The 20,387-nt window shown below is 28.5% G+C and overlaps 3 protein-coding genes across 9 annotated transcripts; 2 read left to right on the top strand and 1 right to left on the bottom strand.

Moving 5' to 3' along the window:
* Positions 1-40: 40 nt before the first annotated feature.
* LOC105149374 (uncharacterized) lies at positions 41-1,641 on the bottom strand. Its single transcript, XM_011061745.2, has 2 exons — positions 1,518-1,641; positions 41-1,340 (listed from the first exon to the last, which is right to left on the bottom strand). The coding sequence occupies exons 1-2, from the start codon at positions 1,561-1,563 to the stop codon at positions 1,084-1,086; spliced, it is 303 nt and encodes a 100-aa protein (XP_011060047.1). The 5' UTR covers positions 1,564-1,641; the 3' UTR covers positions 41-1,083.
* LOC105149372 (uncharacterized) lies at positions 1,056-12,162 on the top strand. 7 transcript variants are annotated; one of them, XM_087414084.1, is made up of 13 exons: positions 1,056-1,193; positions 2,375-2,548; positions 3,638-3,861; positions 3,950-4,350; positions 4,639-4,808; positions 5,101-5,237; positions 5,853-6,003; positions 8,466-8,607; positions 8,741-9,013; positions 9,114-9,250; positions 9,485-9,606; positions 9,738-9,965; positions 10,093-12,162. In XM_087414084.1, exons 2-13 carry the CDS (start codon positions 2,419-2,421, stop codon positions 10,147-10,149), a joined length of 2,172 nt encoding a protein of 723 aa, XP_087270210.1. In that variant the 5' UTR covers positions 1,056-1,193; positions 2,375-2,418; the 3' UTR covers positions 10,150-12,162. The 7 variants fall into 7 exon arrangements, with proteins under 7 accessions (XP_087270210.1, XP_011060039.1, XP_011060038.1 ...); XM_011061737.2 differs by having other exon boundaries at positions 9,461-9,606; XM_011061736.2 differs by having other exon boundaries at positions 1,188-1,329; positions 9,461-9,606.
* A 5,932-nt stretch (positions 12,163-18,094) lies between these two features.
* On the top strand, positions 18,095-20,309 carry Snx16 (sorting nexin 16). Its single transcript, XM_011067471.2, has 5 exons — positions 18,095-18,522; positions 18,900-19,185; positions 19,479-19,787; positions 19,871-19,998; positions 20,056-20,309. Exons 2-5 carry the CDS (start codon positions 18,916-18,918, stop codon positions 20,093-20,095), a joined length of 747 nt encoding a protein of 248 aa, XP_011065773.1. The 5' UTR covers positions 18,095-18,522; positions 18,900-18,915; the 3' UTR covers positions 20,096-20,309.
* Positions 20,310-20,387: the final 78 nt, after the last annotated feature.

The following is a 20,387-nucleotide window of genomic DNA, read 5'->3' as shown; positions in this document are numbered from 1 at the left end:
TGGAAGAGTTCACTAATCATTCACACTTGCAACGACTATATGCTTTTATATGCTTTATTTCTTTTTATAATTTCATTCAGTAATAGTAATTTCGATCAGTATATTGCAACAAATTAATATCGCGTGCACGAAGCATGATCTTTCGACGCGACGATACATTAGAATTAGAAATATGAGTAGTTTTTTGCGAAAAAAAATAATGGGCAGTTAATATCCATTTTCACAATGTAGATTAATTTCAATGTTGATTTAATGTACTCATCTTTTTTTAATTCTTAAAATTAGAAAAAGATAAAAAGTCAAACCGATCACAGTTAATCTACATTGATAAAAATGGAAATAACTACGTACATACACTTATGAATTAATAATAATCCGAGTTTCGCGCAATTTCCGTTTATCAAATGACTTTAAAGGTCTGTTCAGACAGACTCGCACGATGCGAAATATGCGAACGCATAGAAAAATTAACCAATCAATCCTGCACAATAAGAAGTGGACGCAATAGCCAATCGCCTCCTTCTACATATCACTCTTTCCGGAAAAAGCAGAAAGTTGATTGGTTGCCATGTCAGCTTAGGTACGTGGGACGCGTGTAAATGCGTTTCGCATGTACGACGAATAATGTGCGATTAAAATTGGATACGATAAAACTTTATTTAAATCGACTCTCATATAAAAAAATGTTATAAAATTAACATATAAAAAATATATTATATTAAACATAAAGAACTTTACGATTGTGTACGATACAAAGGGCGCAGTAACATGGCTATTCTTAGCGTTCGATGCGCAATGTATCATTTTTTTTTTCGCGCGTATATATTGCATGATAAAAATTCGCTTAAATGGATTTGAAATAATTGGCAACTGAAGAATTCTAAAGCATTCGAACCTTACGAAAGGTCGACGTCGTAAATCGTACCTTCCAGATTCTAGAATGTTTAGAAGATATCAGAAAGAACAATCACGGTCGGCGTATAAACACGCGAGCGTGACGCGTGACGTGCCTAGTGCGCAGCTGCCAACGCGCAGCACAGCGCAGCATTTGAACCATCGCAGTTCGATCGGCCATATTTGCTCTTATACAACGCCCTCACGCGACGATCGTGGGTTTACGTGTATATTTGGTGGCTTCATATCAACCCATCGGTCCGAATAGCGTCGACAATCGTGTTCTACGGTGACGTTTGGTGAGTTTCCACGATATTCTAGCTGGTGGACAGTCCCGAGACGTGCCGAGCGATCCCTCAGTTCCTGGTGGCACGCGGCGCAACGGTACGGCGGCATCGTCGCACGATGTCCTCCATATTGATGACAGCGCCGACGGTGATAATTTTCTGAAATTTTTGTCGTTAATGCCCCCTGTGTCCTGAAATCGAAAGCACCCGCGTTTGTCTTAAAAGCTCCCCGACAGAATGCGCGACCTCGTGGGGCCCCCGCCGTGTGTTTTACGAGAGTCCGTGAAATACGGTGTTCCCCCAGGTACCCGCCCGCGTCACCATGGCGTTGCTCACCCGTTCCTTTCTCGTCTCGCCTTGCCTCGCTGGCGTTGCCCGTCATGGCGCGCTCGGCTTCCCTCGTACTTGCCTATGGCGTCGTATATCGGCCACCTCTAGCGCCGCTGGCCGCGTCCGATGGCAGCGCGTCGCCGCCGTCGCCGCCGTCACCGCGCACGTTGCCCCCTTGATTATCGCGCGCGTCGAGACACGCCGAGAAGCGAGCGCCCCGCCGTCGTCGCGGGCGACGCGACAACCGGGATGTTCGTCTTTGCTCAACGAGCGCCGGGCCCTCGGCGCACCACATATTTCTCTTCTCCGTCGCATTATCGATTCCTCTTGTTTAATTTGATCACGGCGATGTCCGCCGTCGAGATTGCTATCCGCTCGTCGTATCCTCGGGCGACGCTCCGAAAGGAACGACAGCCCGCATCCTGACCTACAAAGATGTTTTCGGTTTCAATGACGGTCAGGTTTATTTTCCAATCTCGCTCGTGTTTCCTTTCCTCGCAATGTAGACTCGCGATTTTTTAAGCTTGCTTTCGGTGATTAATGAAAAGTAATAAAGTTAAACTAGAAAATTGTTGCTTTGTTCTACAAATCTTTCAACTAATCATTACTCGTTTTGCCTTATAAACGGGAATAGGGCGTGTGTGAAGAGAAATTTGTGAAAAAAATGTGAATTTACAATTCGTATATAGTGCATATTTAACATGGCTTTATGCTTATTTTTAGAATTGTTATTGATATAAAGGTGTTATTGATATTAGAAATTATATTATTTACAGTAGAGTAGTAACAATTCAACACACATATTTCTAAATTATCTGGACTTATATCAATAATGTATATATATTAATGATATAATGTTTCAGACTGATGAACATAGCTACCATTGTTTGAGCTGTATGCTTCAATCATGAGTAACGTAGCTGCTATAAAATTGGAAGAGGGACAAGAATCTGTCACTGAGATACAAACTTACTTGGAGACATTTAATAAAGAGATTGAGGGTGGACAAGGCGAACAACAGTTGCAACATGTGCAATGTTAGTATCTCACATAGCAGTTTTTTTTTTACAAATATTTATATTGTTCAATATTCTATCTCTTAGGTCTGTTTCAAAATACATTGCCAGTATTGAGAACTTATAGTATATATAATAAACTAAAGATTTTAAAATATATATAATTTACTATTCCTAAAAAATTTTTATTTTAGAAGAAATAATTTAAACAAGATGGAAGGATTTCAAGGTTAATGCATTTTGGTCATGTTTTTATTCTAAATGGACGAATCAAAAAGATATGACAGCCACCTCTACTTTTTGAAATAAAATTATAAGATTTTTTTTTAAATAGTATAGTAATTGCTTTAATTATTTTGCATTATAGAAGATTATTTTGAATATTAAGTATAAAGATACAAAAAAACCAAAATTTATGAAATATTTAATTTTATGTTAACATGTGTTAGAATAAAATACAAAATACTTCATAAACTATTGGTTTTTTAATATTTCTACTTTATATGCAGCATAATAAGAGGAATCACTATGTAAACAAATCATAATTTTATTTAAAAGTGTAGAGATTATTTTTATTTCTTCTTGGCGCTACTACTAAGAAAAACAACATGACCAAACACATCTTTCTCGAAATCATTTCACTTGGTCTGAAATATTTTTATACACATACAACACACACACACACAACACACACACACACATACACAGCTATATATACACATATATGTATAGAAATGTGGCTTTTGTCTTCTTCGCATTCCAACTATGCTTTCACCTCTCTCATTTTACTGAGTAAAACAGAGAGAGAGAGAGAGAGAGAGAGAGAGAGAGAGAGAGAGAGAGAGAGAGAGAGAGAGAGAGAGAGAGAGAGAGAGAGCGAGAGAGAGAGAGAGAGAGAGAGAGAGAGAGAGAGAGAGAGAACAATAAGAGTTTTGCTTAGTAATTGACAGCTACTATTCTTTTTTATTTTTTTGTCTTCCTCAAAACAATGGAGAGGTCAAATCATTTAGCTCACAAAAACATTGAAAAGATTTGTTTTATCTATATATCTGTATATGTTCTTTGTATATATCTGTATATGTATCTGTTCTTTGTATATTTTTATTATAGTGCAACAAGTGGAAGGATTATCTGGTGGAGAAGAGGGTGGGACATACTTTGTTGATCAGTCTGGTCAATATTATTACCAGGCAAATAGTGACGAACCACCTGTAATGACACAGGTACAAATACAGGAGGTAGAAGAGACCGATGTACAAAACGAAGGTGATGCAACTCAAGATGAACAATTTCAAGAGATCGAAGAACTTGAAAATGCTGAAGGTGATGAAGAAGTGAGTAATGATAAATTTATAATTGTTGTCAACGATTGTAATTTACAAAACACAAAAACACAGCTATAAGTACAAATATAAATGTTAGGGACAAGTTAACAGTGAAAACAATCAAGTTGTAATTAACTCTGGCGATGCATATCAAACTGTCACGATTGTACCATCTGATACAAATCCTGGAGAAGTTAGTTACGTTTTGATAGTTCAACAACCTGAAACTGAAGAGAAAGAAAGTAAACCTACAGAAGATGATGCAACAACAGTGGCAGTAGCAGCAGCAGCTGCTGCTGCACCAGCTGAGGGAGAAGAAGCAGAAGGTGAACAAGATCTCACTGTATATGATTTTGAAGACAATGAAGACAATGAGGCTCCAGTTGAATCTGAGACAGAAGATGACAAAACTAAAATTATTAAGTTCCTCCCAAAGAAATCTCAAACCGTAACTCAAGCTCATATGTGCAACTACTGCAACTATACTAGCCCAAAACGGTATTACTTTTAGCTTGCATAATTATTTTTTTGTAATGTTTTTTATGTTGGCACGTTCGAAAATACCATTCGAGTGATTCTATGTATCATTTTATTTTTGTTTAACATTTGGATATTTATTAACAAGGATATAAAATAATTTACAGAAACTCTCGGATATTTTCGAACGTAGCCTTGTATAATTTAATTTATTTTTGAATTTATTATCGCACATGTACCTAAAGAAACGGTATGCTAAATTAGACAAGTAAATAATAAACTATTTTTTTATGTATATTTATATAATAGATACCTTTTGTCACGACATATGAAATCGCACTCAGAAGAAAGACCACATAAATGTAGTGTTTGTGAGCGAGGATTTAAAACGCTAGCTTCACTTCAGAATCATGTTAACACTCATACTGGGACCAAACCTCATCATTGCAAATATTGCGAGAGTGCATTTACAACTTCTGGTATGTAATTTGATCCTGATTACTTTTTCTATTTACACATCGTACATTGAATTATGTAAAGGAAATGTAAGAAAATATATAATATATTTGATAAATTTCAAAATTATTTTATTTTGTTTTAGATATAATTAATTAATAGCATTGTTTATTATACATTAAATATAATTATTTAAAAATTAACAGTGATTTTGCTAAATTTTGTTTTTAAGTTAGAAATGTTTGATTTATCAAATGTAAATGCTTGCAAAAAAATACTGTATAATATATAATTTCTATTTTCATATATTTGCAGGTGAACTTGTAAGACATGTTCGCTACAGACACACTCATGAAAAACCACATAAATGTCATGAGTGCGATTATGCATCTGTTGAATTATCAAAACTAAAGAGACATATTAGATGCCATACTGGCGAACGACCCTACCAGGTATATATTCTTATTTTTTCTTAATTTAATTTATCATAGACTATATTTACACAGCACCCTTAATCGGGTTTAATAACATCTATAGTTATGAAACTGACCAATTACAGTTATTACATTTTTGCGAGGAACAGCTATGATTGGCCATAACTATGGATGTTATTAAACCCGATTAAGCGTGCCGTGTAAATGTAGTCATATATGCGAAAAATATGTACATAAAAACTTTATAAATGCACTATAGGCTGCGTTCCATTTGTTACTTGTATTATTCTTGTTTAACATTTGATAAACAACAAGGCTGAAATGATTCTAAGAATTTTGCAAGTTCTAAGTGGAACATAGTCTATATGTAGATATGTATGTATGAAGAATAAGTTGCATGAACACAGAAAACTGAAAGTCTATCAAGTTTATTCTTCCTAGAATTGCAGTTCTTTTATAAATAATATGTATATAATTTATGTATTTCCTTATAATATTTTTGACTAGTTTTTATTTTAAAATATTATAATGATATTTATGATATTTAATGTAAAAAATATGTTTTATTCTTAAGAATATAGTATTGATTCTGTAACAATGACTAATAAATATAATATTTAATTATTTTTTTAGTGTCCACATTGTACATATGCAAGTCCGGATACATTTAAACTAAAACGTCATCTTCGCATTCACACTGGAGAAAAACCATATGAATGTGATTTTTGTCAAGCAAGATTTACTCAATCCAACAGTTTGAAAGCGCATAAATTAATACATAATGGTAAGTTTTATATAGAAAAATACATATTGTTTCCAGGAAGTCTTTAAGATCAATTGAATAAAATAATAATGGCTTTAGTATAAGGAAATTTAAAATAATGTTATTTATAATTTAAATATGATATAATTTGCATACCTTAAACATAAAGATTTATCTAACACGGAATGCTAGAGATCCGGGTTTAATTCTCAGCATTCTGAGGTAATATTTTTTGCAATAAGTTCTCTCTCTCTTTACAGATTTTAAAATTAAATTTGGAGGAAATTTTAAATAATAGTTTTAGATTGATTATGTTGAAAGTTCGATAGTATAATAATTTTCTGAATAATTATTTTTTGAGATAAATTCATTTAAAGAATACGTATACACGTATTAGTTTAACATCTAACTTCGACCGAAAGTTTGCACTTTTTATATTTAGATGACATAAAGATTGATTTTTAAATTGACAGTACGATATTCGAACATTGTATTCAGAAATTATAGCATTCGCGCATTGTATTAGTATTACTTTTAAAAAAACTTGGCAGAAAAAACTGTATAAATATAATATATATTTTTTATTGTATCTTATAAGATAATACGGATTCAACCTCTATTTGACGCAGTTCCATTATACAAGCAAATAGAGAAACTTTTTAAAAAATTGACATGTGTTCGGTTTTTATGTGACTGCTTTCAATGTTTGAAACACATGTAATTTCTCTGCTTTATTCTGTATTTACTGAAGATGATCCAAATTATAGTGTCAAAACATCTAAGTTATTGCTAATATTTTAATAAATAACTTGTTATACACACTCGGATATTCAGTCTCTTATTGGCTTCTTTTATTATACAGGGTGAGGCAAAAGTATCAGAACTCCTGAATATCTCGGAAAATATAAGTTTTATAGAAAAGTATTTCAGACAATTAATCTTTTTATTGAGTTTGAAGTCAAGATCAAGATTAAATCGATTTTTTAAAAATCGACGGAAACTCTCAGTTTTCATTACATAATCTTATATCTTATCTCGAGAGCTTTTCAAAACACTATAACAAAATATTTTTCCATTAACTAATTTTGCTGCATTCAGCAAAATTAAGAATTCAGAAAAAGCAGCTTTGCAAAATTATTGTAAAATTCTTTAATATAATTAATTTTGCCCTTAATTTTTTATTGGATCTAAATACATAAACTAATCATATTAAAGAATTATGCAACAGTTGCAAAACTATTTTTTTTGTTGAACGCAGTCTTTTTGAGTTATAAGGCTTGAAAGTTACACAGAGTTGCCACAGATCTGGAAAACTGGGCAAAATCAGTGAAATTGAAATTGGTCATAGAAAACTGAGAAATGTCAGGGGAAAATGTAAAAAAGTCTGGAATTTTTAAATGTGTTTACAATTTCCTTAAACTGCTCCTATTCTAAATAATTGTTATAATTTTTTAAATATTATATCTGACGTTTATAATTAAATACATTCAAAACTCGCGCATTTTAAACGATTTTAATAAAATAATTAAAATTGATATTTTATTCAGTATATTTTATTCGATTATTCTTTTTCATAATTGCATTCTTTTTTTCCAATGCTAATTTATTTTTTATTGGCTTAAATTTGTACTCAAAATTTTATTATGCTACTAAGTCTTTTTTTGATAATTATTAATAATATAGTTATTTTTAATAATATAGGCTAGCTTTCCTTGATTCTAAATGTGTTAAAATATTTTGTATATATATTTTGTATTGGAAAATTTTCCATTTGCATCTGGAAAACCTAGAAAAGTCAGGGAATTTTAAAATTCATTTTCTGTGGCAACTCTGTTACAGTACCATCGGCATTGTCTGTAGTGTCCAATTGGTTAAAATCTTTTAAATGTTGTTCAGAATCATGATATTATCATTGTATGTTAAGGAGTTTGGAGATTGTTCCCATTATTTTCATTTTTAGTGTAAGAATAAAAGTAGTTAATGGAAAAATATTTTGTTATAGTGTTTTGAAAAGCTCTTGAGATAAGCTATAAGAACAAGCAATGAAAAATGAAGTTTCTATAAAAAAAAAATCGATTTAATCTTGACTTAACTTTTGTAACGCCACCCAAGATTAAACTGATAAGATCAGTAAATAGATAATTTTAAATCCTACAACTTTTGTCTGAAAGACTTTTCTGTAAAATTTATAAATTTCCAAGATATTCAGGGATTCCGGTATTTATCTCATTCAGTATGATATATATTAGGTGTTGGAATTAATTCGTAGCGTTTTACAAGTGATGGGAAGTACTTTCATTAATGTATTTTTTAATGCTCATGTGAAATAAATAACATTCTTTCATTAAAAACGCTACGAATTAATTCCAACACCTAATATTATATGTATATTTTGTTTTATATTTTATATTAATTATGTATGAGCAGATTATGTATTATTTACATGAATTTATTTTCTCATCGGCACAATATATGTATTGCAGTAGGTGATAAACCAGTATTTCAATGCGAGTTATGCCCCGCTACATGTGGCAGAAAAACAGATCTTAGAATTCATGTGCAAAAGTTGCATACTTCAGATAAACCACTAAAATGCAAACGTTGCGGAAAGACATTCCCAGATAGGTATATAAGCAATTTTTTAAATTACATTAAGAAACATTATTACAGTGTTGAAGTAGTTGAATGTGTATTAAATACAAAAATTATAATGCGCACCTTAATAAACTATATTTTTAATATATGTATTATATTTTAGATATAGCTATAAGTTGCACAGTAAAACTCACGAAGGAGAAAAGTGTTACAAGTGCGACCTATGTCCATATGCATCTATATCGGCGCGTCATTTGGAAAGTCATATGCTTATTCATACCGATCAGAAACCATATCAGTGTGATCACTGCTTTCAATCATTTAGACAAAAACAATTACTCAAACGGCATTGCAATCTCTATCATAATCCTAACTATGTTCCTCCAGCGCCACAAGAAAAAACGCATCAATGTCCTGAATGTGAAAGAGCATTTAGGTATGTATACGTAATCAATCTGAAACGTTATCTGAAAGGATTAATGATACGATAAAACTAATTATTAGTACTTTTTTACATGAAATTTTCTATTACGCAGACATAAAGGTAATCTTATTCGTCATATGGCCGTTCACGATCCAGAATCGTCTCTACAAGAAAAACAGCAAGCTTTGAAAATCGGTAGACAGAAGAAGATACAAATCATTGACGGTCAACGTGTTGAAGTAATGACAGGTAAGTTTCAAAACTATGATCTTAAATTTTTATAGGAAGTTGTAAAGAAATCGTAACAAAGTTAGAATTTGCGTGTGTTGTCATTCATAAACGTCAATTCTTTACATTATTTCATAGCATATAAAATCGTTCATCCTCACAGGGACACTTACGATATGATCTAAAATATGGGTCATTGACTAATATCCATGTGTTATATTGTAACAACAGGTGATTTAGCTTCTAAACTTAAAGGTTATGAAGATGAAGAAGAGGAGGAAGATGAGGATGACATGATGGCGGTTCAAGGTAGTGATGGCCAGCAATACGTTGTATTAGAAGTGATTCAATTAGCGGATACTCAAGGAAATGATCAGGTATTTGCTCCTTCAGCAAAATATTTTAAAGGATTTATTTATCTCTTTTGAAGCAAATTATTATATAATTAAATACATCAAGTATAATCTAAAATCATTATACTTATAATATCATTTATGATAATAATTAGATGGCTGTTGTCGCAAGTGAAGATGGAGAATTAGTAATGCAAGATCCTTTAACTCAAGACAGTAGCATAGTAACAGGAACGGGAGAAGAAATTGATGAAGTAGAAGAAGATATGGAGTTGCATGACCTAAAGATAGAACCCTCTACTCCATCAAAATCATCAGCACAGAATTCACAACATGATCCTAAATTGCAAAAAGAAATGGAAACCTGTTTTGGATTTGATGAGGTGAATAGTGCTCTTTTTTAACAAAGTTATTTTTTTAAATAACATTCATGTTACAAGAAAAAGAAAAATATATAATATGAATTTATTTAGATAATATTGAATATTAATAAATTATTATATTTTTTAGGAAGAAGAAGAAGAAGAAAGTGGTAATAATATAAACATGCTACAAACAATCTCGTAATAACAAATAAAAGAAGAAGATGTACCTATTCAATAGTCCAATGTTTCACTTCTGTCCCAGTGTTAGTGTAATATCCTTAAAAAAAATAAGGAAAATTAGACAATAAGAGCCAAAGCGCACTTGACAATTTTCCTTATTTATATTGTAAATCTATTATAATTAATTATAAAATAAAAATTATTAAAGTTAAGGAAACTCTATATATATATATATATATTGTGTATAATAAAACTGATGCAGTGTATTATCTAAAAATACTTTGCATAGCTCTAATAGAGAGCTGCAGTGTGATTTACATGCATGGTACAAGAACTTTTTTTGCCGTTACTAAGTACACATAATAATTTATGAAAATATCGTAGTTTTGGTCTATAGTAAAATATCAAGCAAATGTACAATTATGGATATTGTAAAATATGATTTACATTATTAGCAATAAGAAAACTTAATAATGACATTAACAAAGTTAGATAAAATTATATATGTTAACTATAAGGAAATATATTAATATCTTGGCATAATATTTTTAAACAAATTTATTTATAACTTTAATGTAGAAGCCATTATGTCTTTTATTAATGTGTGTAACTAACACAATTCTGAAAAGTTAAAATTAGTTCATAAAGTTAAAACTAATAAGAATAATATTAAAACGGAGGTTACAATGTAAATAATGTTTATTATTTCCTATATATATATCTTGATTTAGAGACATTTTTAAGTTTCAATATAAACAGGAAATATCAGGAGGAAAGCAATTAATTTATATCTATCTCAAAAGTATTTTATATTGTTTATCATAGTCACACTTTTTCTTGATGTTAAAATATCAGAAAGTAATAGAGAGGTGCGAATTGTAAGCTATATGTTAATTCTATAATACTGCTAAAAATAACATTTTGTTAAAAAAGAGGACAATGTAACGTATTTTTTATTTTTTGATCAAAATATCCTTTTGTTTTGCAACTAATTCGAAATTCGAAAATAGCTTATGTATAATATTTTTTACTAATTTCTATGTGCAGTAATACGCATAGAATGATAATATTATTTTTACAATAGTATATTAGATACTTATAATTATTGAAACTTATAATTACAACTTAAAATGTTTTATAATAGCACTGTTCGTGTTTTCTAATAGTACTATTATAAAATTGTCAAAAGTTATTTCACCTTGTACTAAGCAATTTTTGATATATACTAAATACATATAAATGTTTAATCACAATCTCGCACGTAGTGTTTCCTGTTTCATTTCGGGCATGATTCGAAACAAAACAAAGCATACATTGTAAACGATTTTATGTGTATTTACTTAATAAATGTCTTGAATACTTCTGTCATTTTAGAATAAGTCGTATGGGAGTGAAATTGTTGAATTAATGAAGCATTAAAATTTTTTTATATAAGAAACAAATCATATGCTCATGCCCTTTTATTACAAACTTGAAAAGTAATATTTCTTTAATGAAATTGATTATATTGCTATATTAAAACGGCATGACATATGTACCTTCACCAATATATCGGAATAAAGAAAAGTGTATAATTAATGCTCGTACAATGTTGCTCATGAAATAAGTTATTCCGCTTATATAGGCGAAATAATCATTGTAAAAAATATGTACAATTTTTTTTATATACACAAATTGTACAATTGTAATTTAGTGATCAATTATTGTATGCACTTAAAATTCTGCACTTTCTTACATTATTCCAAAGAAAAAACAAACGGTGTAATATTCTCTCGATAATAAATATTATCTTATCGACAATATATTCATTGCAGCCATTCGACATACTTGTTCATATTTACTCATTCGTACTTACATTTTTTATTTTTCTTTCTATTTCTTAAGTTTATTTAGATTTTATGAAATCGACATTTTACATGTCATTTATGCAAAAGTTCGAACATATTTATTGAGCTTTTAAATTTGTAATTTAATCTTTTTTTTCTTGTAGATATTTTTTTATTCAGTTTTGTCAATAAATGTGTTTACCGATGTATATTTGCGTCTTCATTAGAAATAACAAGAACCAAACAAGATGAATGAAAGTACAGCACGCGGTTAAAATGCGTAGAAAATAATATAAAAATTTAATTAGCTAGTTTATTAAAATACCATGATATCTTCACATCAATTAAACGTTTTAACAATTTTCTTTGGTTTTCAACACATTAAATTACAAAAATTGAAGAATGATTTATCTTGACGAGATCGAGAACAATTACACATATCTAATCAAATTTTTGATTGTGTTATTCAAATAAAATTCAAAAGAAGAAGAATGTTTCAATCAACACATAATAGTACGTATGCAAATGGATCATGTCAAAGTTAAATTTATAAAATAACAAAGACGTAAACAAAAAATTAACAAAAAATAAAACCTTATTAAATGTTAATATTCAATATTGATGACGCAACCTATCCATCAAAACGTGAATTAAGTCCATTATTCTACATATGTAAAAAATTTTAAAAAATTGCTCAACATGTTTAAAAATTACTCAACATCAAGAGAATTTGGACATTCTTTCAATCAAATTCATGGTCAAAATTAATTGTATTTCGTAATCATCAAATGTTTCTAAACATTGAGCTCAAATCACATTACTATTTATATATATTTCGCAATATTCTATTATTCTTCCTACTAGTTTGATCCACGTAATAGTCGCGCATCATAATCTTGAAATAGAATTTTGTACACAATATTCTTTGAATTTTGTGGGAGAATGTCCTTTTTGTTTGTATTATTAATTTGTTAAGTGTGTATTCCTGAACCAACCGGGAAAAAATGTTTTATATACATATAATTATAAATAAAATTGACATATTTTATATAAGTATAATTATACATATATATAATATGCCCATTATATAACATTTTTTCTCGTGAATATTTTAGACACATGTTAATTACACTAGAAACAAATTTAGCAAGGTAATAATTTTTTAACTAGATATTAATTATAAACGTAATGCTTTTGTAATGATATTTCGGATGTGACAATAAAAAAGCTTTAAAATTATCTCAAGCATTTCTATAACAGTGCCTCTTTTCATGTGAAAGAATATTCAATTTAAAATTTAGAATGATAAAAGTTCTCTGAATATGACAAATTGTGATTTATGCATACTTTAATTACACAAAACTATTATAACATTTATCGTAGTAAAGTTGTAAATTTATAATCACATTTAAATAAGACTCTTAAGTATATAATTAACATTAATTTTACGATTTTTCGACATAATATGTGATTATTTTTCACTATCCAAAAGTTTGATATTTTGTAAAGTTTAAATTAAAGCTTTAGATACCAAAGTAGTGCATAGATCCTTCATTTTGGACCTACTAATCATACTTTATAGCTATACCAAATACTTATTGGATTACAGACAACTAAATCGAAATGGCGGTTGAAATAGCTAATAGGAAGAGTGTCGGCATTTTCAGCTTAGATAAAACGAATGCGCTACTTTGATATATCTAGGGTCGATTTCCAACGCCGATTAACCCTAATCTATTAACTGTCAATCATAATTGATCAATTTTACTAAACAGCAAATGCAATTGGTCAATTAACTAGCGTTGATGAAACTGGTCCTTAAGAACTTTAGTTTAGATTATTATATTTATTTTATTGAAAACATATTTTAAAGTATGCAATTTTTTTACATAAAGCTTGATCCTTCTTCGTTAAAACAAGTCAAGGTAGATGTCAATAGTATTACTTAAATAATTCTAAGTAAGTTTTAAAAAAATGATTTAAAAGTTATGATTTTTTTCATAGATAGTGTCGTGAATAGAAAGTTTTACAATATAATGTAACAAATTTTTAATTGAAAAACGTGCTTTTAAGTGTCAAATAAGTAGCTGATTAAATTTTTTATTGTGTCGTTCAGATCAGATGAACAATATAATAGGTACCGCAAATGTAGGTGACTTGGGACAGTGTAGGTAACTTGAGACATCTTGTACTTTTGTTAAATTCAATCGTGGTATCTATTCATGAGTCTCTAAAGAAAGTTTAAGTTTTAAACGTTAATTACACTAATTTATAAAAAATGTTTTTTTTTATAATTTTGAACCAGATAAGTTGTTTTCTTATTAAATATAAATTTTTGGATGTCTAAAACGATGCCATAAATGCCATTAAATTTCATTAGTTTTCACAAATTTCTGAAATAATTGAGATTTATTGTGCAAAAAGTAGTTTTTTGCACTATTTAACATTTTTTAATATTCATATGTGAATATACAAATAATAGTTATTAATTTATAGACTGTGCGCCGATTCGGATTTGAAACACAATCATAAACTGAAATAATAATCTCACAATTAAATGAATGAAATTAATTGCTTAATAATCAAACAATAATGCTCATTAGTATCCTAAATAACTTATGAATATATCACCTTGGATGGGATACGAATCCGGAACTCTTGAATTCTATATGGGCGACTGATTCTTTCGATCAGTGAGACATGTGTAGATGAATAATCAAACCCATCAGCTAAGATGATATTTTTTGTAAACTAAACTGCTATATAAATAAATCAAATAAATAAAGAAAAGCCAGATAATATCAAGGTTAGATCTTATAATTATGCCCATATTCATAGTCAGACTCGGTCAAAAATTTTTCATGCATGAATATGTATAAATATGTGACATTAATTTTTTTGCGGTACTCCTGATAGAAATAAATCGCTGGATTTGCTGAAATAACTAAAATCTATCAAATTAATAGAGATTCAGATTTCTCTTTGCCTGCATTTATAATCAGATCTTATATTTAAGATAGTCTTAAGTACAACCTTAAGATGTCATGAACTGATCAGAAAGCCGTATTAATATCTTAGGACATTACTTAAAATGGTCTTAAAATAAAAATCGACTATGAATATTGGCTTTAAAGTCTATTGCACACTAGATATGACGAGAGATAAGCGACGAGATTATTTAATAAAAATCTGCTTTATATTGTGCAAAAAAACAGGCTTTTACGATTCAATGCCGATATGTAATATAAGAAATTTATTTGTTGATACCTTTAAATATCTAATTTTATATTGTTGAAATTTAAAAGTAACACAAATATAGGAGGGAAATTCCTGAAACATGGCAAGTTAATCAATGCGCTACTTTATCATATTGCAATTTGCAATTTTTGAATAAAGTTGGAATTCTTTTAATTGTAAGTAAACTATATTTAATTTAAAGTTGTAAAAAAAATTTAAATGAATAAAAAAGAATCAACCTGTAGAAGCCCTTCACCAACCCCGTTAATTTTTAACGGTGGTCCTCTTTTTCTCAGCAAATACCAAGTTACATAACAATTAATAAAATTTTAGTATAACGTAATATATTACAATTATATTCTTGGCAAATTATAACTAATTGTAAGAGGAACATTACGTGTAATTTAAGGTTTGCTGGCTTTGAATATCTTTATATTATTACATACGAATTTAATACTTTCATACAATGTATTTAATTGACACCAAAATAAAAAGAACATAAAAAAAGAATTACAAAGTAATCAGACATAATACAATATAATAAAATATGAAATCATCAAATCTTTTTAATATAAAATATAAAATACAAAAATTGCTTATAAATTTTTACAACATTCTTGCTTATTATGTATACGATACCTCGTATACAAAATGCATGCTTATTATAACACAAAATTTGCGTATATTTCAAGAAAATCCGAATTCTGGTTCTGCAATAACAATCTCTACGTTTATTTAATAAATCTTTTAATGATACAATATTTATTAATTAAATGAAAATTTCAATTTCGCATCTCCTACTGTGGAAATAAAAGTTGCTGAATTTTAAGAAACTCGAAATTGAATATTTAAACAAATTAATTTAGTGAATTGAGCAAATTTTTGTTAATAAATGTTATTATATAATATGCGCTTGCATAAAAATGAAATTACGAAATTAAATTTTTTTAATGCAGATTTTAAGCTCATTTTTACCAAACAAAATTATTAATATATAAGTCTCTATTATATTTCAGAGTCTCTATAATTACTAGCAATTATTGAGACTTTAAATACACTTTAAACTTTTCCAATCATATATCATTAATTTAAGGTTCAATTTAGTAAAAATGAGCTAGAGGCCCTCCACCACCCCCGCAGATTTTATCGGCGGTCCTCTTTCCTTTGTAAGTATTACCCGTGAAAAAACGGGCTACTAATAAATTTAGTAGCCAGTTTTTTAAGGTAAATATATTTTTAATTAATTTTTTATTTGTCTAATTACTTTACTGTGATATTACCAAAATACAGTAAAGTATTAATTTTTTTGATATTATCTTTTATTGAAAAATCCTTTATACAATTCAATATAACAATAATAACAATTATTTACAATACAATATACAATCATAAGTGCTATTCAAAATATAATAAAAATGATATTATAGGAGCATAACTAACAAATTTTAGTAATGCGGGATTATACGAAAACATCGAAAATACATATGAAAACATAAATTTTCCTAAACAAATGTTTAATAAAATATTGATAAACATGAAATGAAACATCAACAATAATTAAATCGCATTTATTATTAATTATTAACTTCTCGAAAAAAATGTTTTATATAAAATTATATATATTGTAATTTTATACAATCTTATAATTTTATGTACAAATATATATAAATATACATAATTTTACACATATATAATTTTATTGGGTTGCAATTACATTAAAAACATATTAATATTGCAATAAAAAATCATTAATATATTTATGACAGCACTTTGATTCAAGATAACTTATTCCAATAATATATCAAGGTCCCTGCTTTGTGATACGTCATAATTAGCATCCGATAGAAAGAAGAACAATCTTCATAGTGGAGAATGAACTTTCTACGTCAAATTCACAATGTCCATTCGTAAAGAAAAATTAAACAGTTCGTTAAACCAGCGGTCTTGTTACAGAAAGGTAAGTATGAATTTTTCAGACTACTTACGATAGTATAATTAATAATTTTGGTAGTATGTCAATTACAATTACAATTTTTATCACATCTTTAATATAATATTAAAATTCGCGAGAAAATATGTTCTGCCACACATCATTAAAAATTATTTCTTATTAAAAATAAAGGGGTAGAATAATTTTTTAACGGAATAGCGGTTACGAAGGAATATATTTAATAATAATAAAATACATGCATTTTGTAATTCCTTATATGTGTGAGTACAAAAGTTTCTCGGGTACCAACTGTTCGAGATAAATCGATAATAGCGGGATTTTAAAGAAGTTTTATACTGAAAAATTTATTGTGTAAAATTTAATTATTTCTTATTTTTCTATATTTTCCAAAAATTTTAATCATTAATATCCCGCTAATATGAGAGTACCTATTCGACTTATCTCGAATTTTTTTGTAATCACATATTTTTAATTAAATTAACAAAAATAAAAAAATGTTAAATATAATCTCATAATATTTGCATGTATTTTATCATAGAAAAGTATGTATATGTAAAAATTAATAATTAATCATGTTCTGGAAAGGCGGGATGTCCAATACCTAAAAATAATTTTAAAATAACAGTTAGAAAATTAAATATATACATTCGTAACCATATTTTTGTTAGGGGAAAAATTGAGTAAACTATTTGTATAAAAGTTATAATTTATAGTAGTCCGTTTTATTACTGAAAATTGCTGAATTAAATCTGTCAATAAGAGAGATTTTCAACGATTTCAGCGATTTATTTCCATCAGGAGCATTGCAAAAAAAAATGTATATTGTTGTTTAATTAACATCCACTTTAGAGGGCAACTTTATCAGCCATGTCGATATTGTTGTATGTAGTTTATATGATTTTATAAAAATGATGTTGGTGTCGCTAGTGTAGAAAGTTTTCAAGCATTACATGAATAAGGTGAGGATGGTTGTTCTCAGGGTTCTTTCTGGTACATGACAATATTTTTTTAGTAATTTAGCACTTGATCACAGTTCATGTGTAATCATTTCATCTTCCCTTTTCTCTTGCGATCAGTTTCACTATTCAGTTTTAATGTAATTTAAAAAAGAAAGGAATTCCAAGACTGTTCTTCGAAGATTTCTGATCTTATTGCCCTTATTTTCTCACGAATTTTAAATCCAAGAATTGTCGTCATATTTTCAATATGTCAAGAAAATATGAGACAAATTTGTCAAGGGATTTGTTGAATAGGTGATTGATACATTTATGACATGGCATATAAATAAATGTGATGTCTATGATTGTGAAAATAATAAAATGTAAACAATGAACAGAAATAAGTGCTTCGTATTATATTCTTATGTGTTAAAATAATTAAGGTTAGTGTATTTGCAAAGTTATTCTTCATTTATTAAGTTGATTGCATAGTGTAGGACTAAGCTTGTATTATAAATGATTTTTTTAGACTGCTTTTTAATCTACAAATTTTTTTTATTTAAATAGTTTTTTAAATTATACTATTATTCCTTTGTATTTTACATAATGCTTAATTAGGAATATTTAATTTATTATAAATTTCATTTGCTGTTAATGTCAGTTTATTGCTTACGTTTGATCAAACTGTGTATTTTTCAGTAATTTGAATGAATAATACTTTCACATAGAGATATTATATTTGATTATGCTTGAATTTATTTGTCTAATAGTAGCTAAGCTTTAATTAGTTTTTATTTGAAGTATGCATGGTTTTGTTTAGTTTTGTTCGAGTTAAAATGTCCAATTCAGAGGCTGGTGTAGGATGCATTAGTGAGGTAACACTTGCGATTAGCAAAGCAAGAAAATCTCAGACAGGCACTGTGAGAGTTCTTGATAGTCCCAACTCTGATGGATCTGGTCACTCGAATACATTTACTGTGCAACGATTTAATTATACCAATGATAACAGTACCAACTCAGGTATTCTTGAGTCACCCCTTACTAGCGATGACTTGAGAATACCTATTGTTGGTTATGAGATCATGGAGGAGAGAGCTAGATTTACAGTTAGTTAATTATATCAATGATTATATAGTTTTATTATATCATGTTAAACTTTATTAATATTATTTTAATATATATTTTTCATTAATATAACACAAATATAAATATTTTACAATTTAGTACAAATATATTAGACAGCAGTATATATATTTTATTAACTTCAACAGTAAACTTTATAAGTAATATTTAAAATGTGATACAGTAATGTTATCTAAAATATAAAATTATATAGAAATTGTTTTATTGCGTTACATCAATGTTTTAAATGTAAATTCTTTTTATGTTTTTGGTATAGGTCTACAAACTTAGAGTTGAATTGAAAAATGGTGATTGTTGGTTTGTATTTCGAAGGTACACAGACTTTGTTCGACTGTTAGCGCAATTAAAAAGGCAAAAAGTTCCTATTGCCCATTTGGTTTTACCAAGAAAAAAATGGCTTGGTGATAATTTTGCTCCAAGTTTTTTGGAAGAAAGAATATGTGGTCTTCAAACATTTGTTAATGGTATATTGAATAGTCCACTTCTTATTGGTGTTTCGTGTGTAAGGGAATTCTTCTGTTTGGATGAGCCTCCTGCTTTATCTGATACAGCGGAAGAATCTAGAGTGAGTTGTAATATAAATTACATTTATGAATCTTAATTTTTTTCATGTGTTACTTTGCTTTACAAAATATTTAATCTTTTTAGGCAATTTTTGAAGCATTAGAAGATACAATATATAATTTGAGACAACAATTACGAGAACGTGATGCAGCCCTTGCATCTGAAAAAGCTCTCTGTAATGAATTCCGAAAGAAGCTTCATCAGATATTCAGGTAAGCAATAAGAAAATACTTTCCTTTTTTTATGTAACAAATTTTCAACTGTTTCAGTGAAAGACAAACCTGTTCAAAATGTGGTGCAACTCAATAATAATTTTATAGACTGTACAAATGTAAGATCTGCTTGAGTTAATTTATATATAAATTTTAAATTTTATTAATGCTGTATATTTAAAAAAAATACTATATAGCATAATAATATTTTTTAAGAACTTATTTTACAAGTGGAATATTTATGGAAATGATATTTAAACATAGGATAATGTATTAATTATATCAGTAAAATTTTATCGATATACAGTGAGATATATATAAAATTTTATTCACAAATTTTTACATTTTATTATATATATATATATATATATATATATATATACATATAT

Source organism: Acromyrmex echinatior, chromosome 15, assembly GCF_024713525.1.
Source record: "Acromyrmex echinatior isolate Ae372 chromosome 15, ASM2471352v2, whole genome shotgun sequence".
NCBI classification, from domain to species: domain Eukaryota; kingdom Metazoa; phylum Arthropoda; class Insecta; order Hymenoptera; family Formicidae; genus Acromyrmex; species Acromyrmex echinatior.
This window is presented reverse-complemented; position numbering and strand designations above follow the sequence as displayed.

Excerpts from the sequence above, each read along its gene's own strand:
- Snx16 (XM_011067471.2), top strand. The coding sequence starts at position 18,916 with ATGTCCAATTCAGAGGCTGGTGTAGGATGCATTAGTGAGGTAACACTT. Across the intron at positions 19,186-19,478 it reads AGGAGAGAGCTAGATTTACA|GTCTACAAACTTAGAGTTGA; the intron begins GTTAGTTAATTA and ends TTTTTGGTATAG. Across the intron at positions 19,999-20,055 it reads AAGCTTCATCAGATATTCAG|TGAAAGACAAACCTGTTCAA; the intron begins GTAAGCAATAAG and ends CAACTGTTTCAG.
- LOC105149372 (XM_011061737.2), top strand. The coding sequence starts at position 2,419 with ATGAGTAACGTAGCTGCTATAAAATTGGAAGAGGGACAAGAATCTGTC. Across the intron at positions 9,251-9,460 it reads ACGTGTTGAAGTAATGACAG|GTGATTTAGCTTCTAAACTT; the intron begins GTAAGTTTCAAA and ends TTGTAACAACAG. Across the intron at positions 9,966-10,092 it reads CCTGTTTTGGATTTGATGAG|GAAGAAGAAGAAGAAGAAAG; the intron begins GTGAATAGTGCT and ends TATATTTTTTAG.
- LOC105149374 (XM_011061745.2), bottom strand. The coding sequence starts at position 1,563 with ATGACGGGCAACGCCAGCGAGGCAAGGCGAGACGAGAAAGGAACGG. Across the intron at positions 1,341-1,517 it reads GCGAGACGAGAAAGGAACGG|AAAATTATCACCGTCGGCGC; the intron begins GTGAGCAACGCC and ends CAAAAATTTCAG.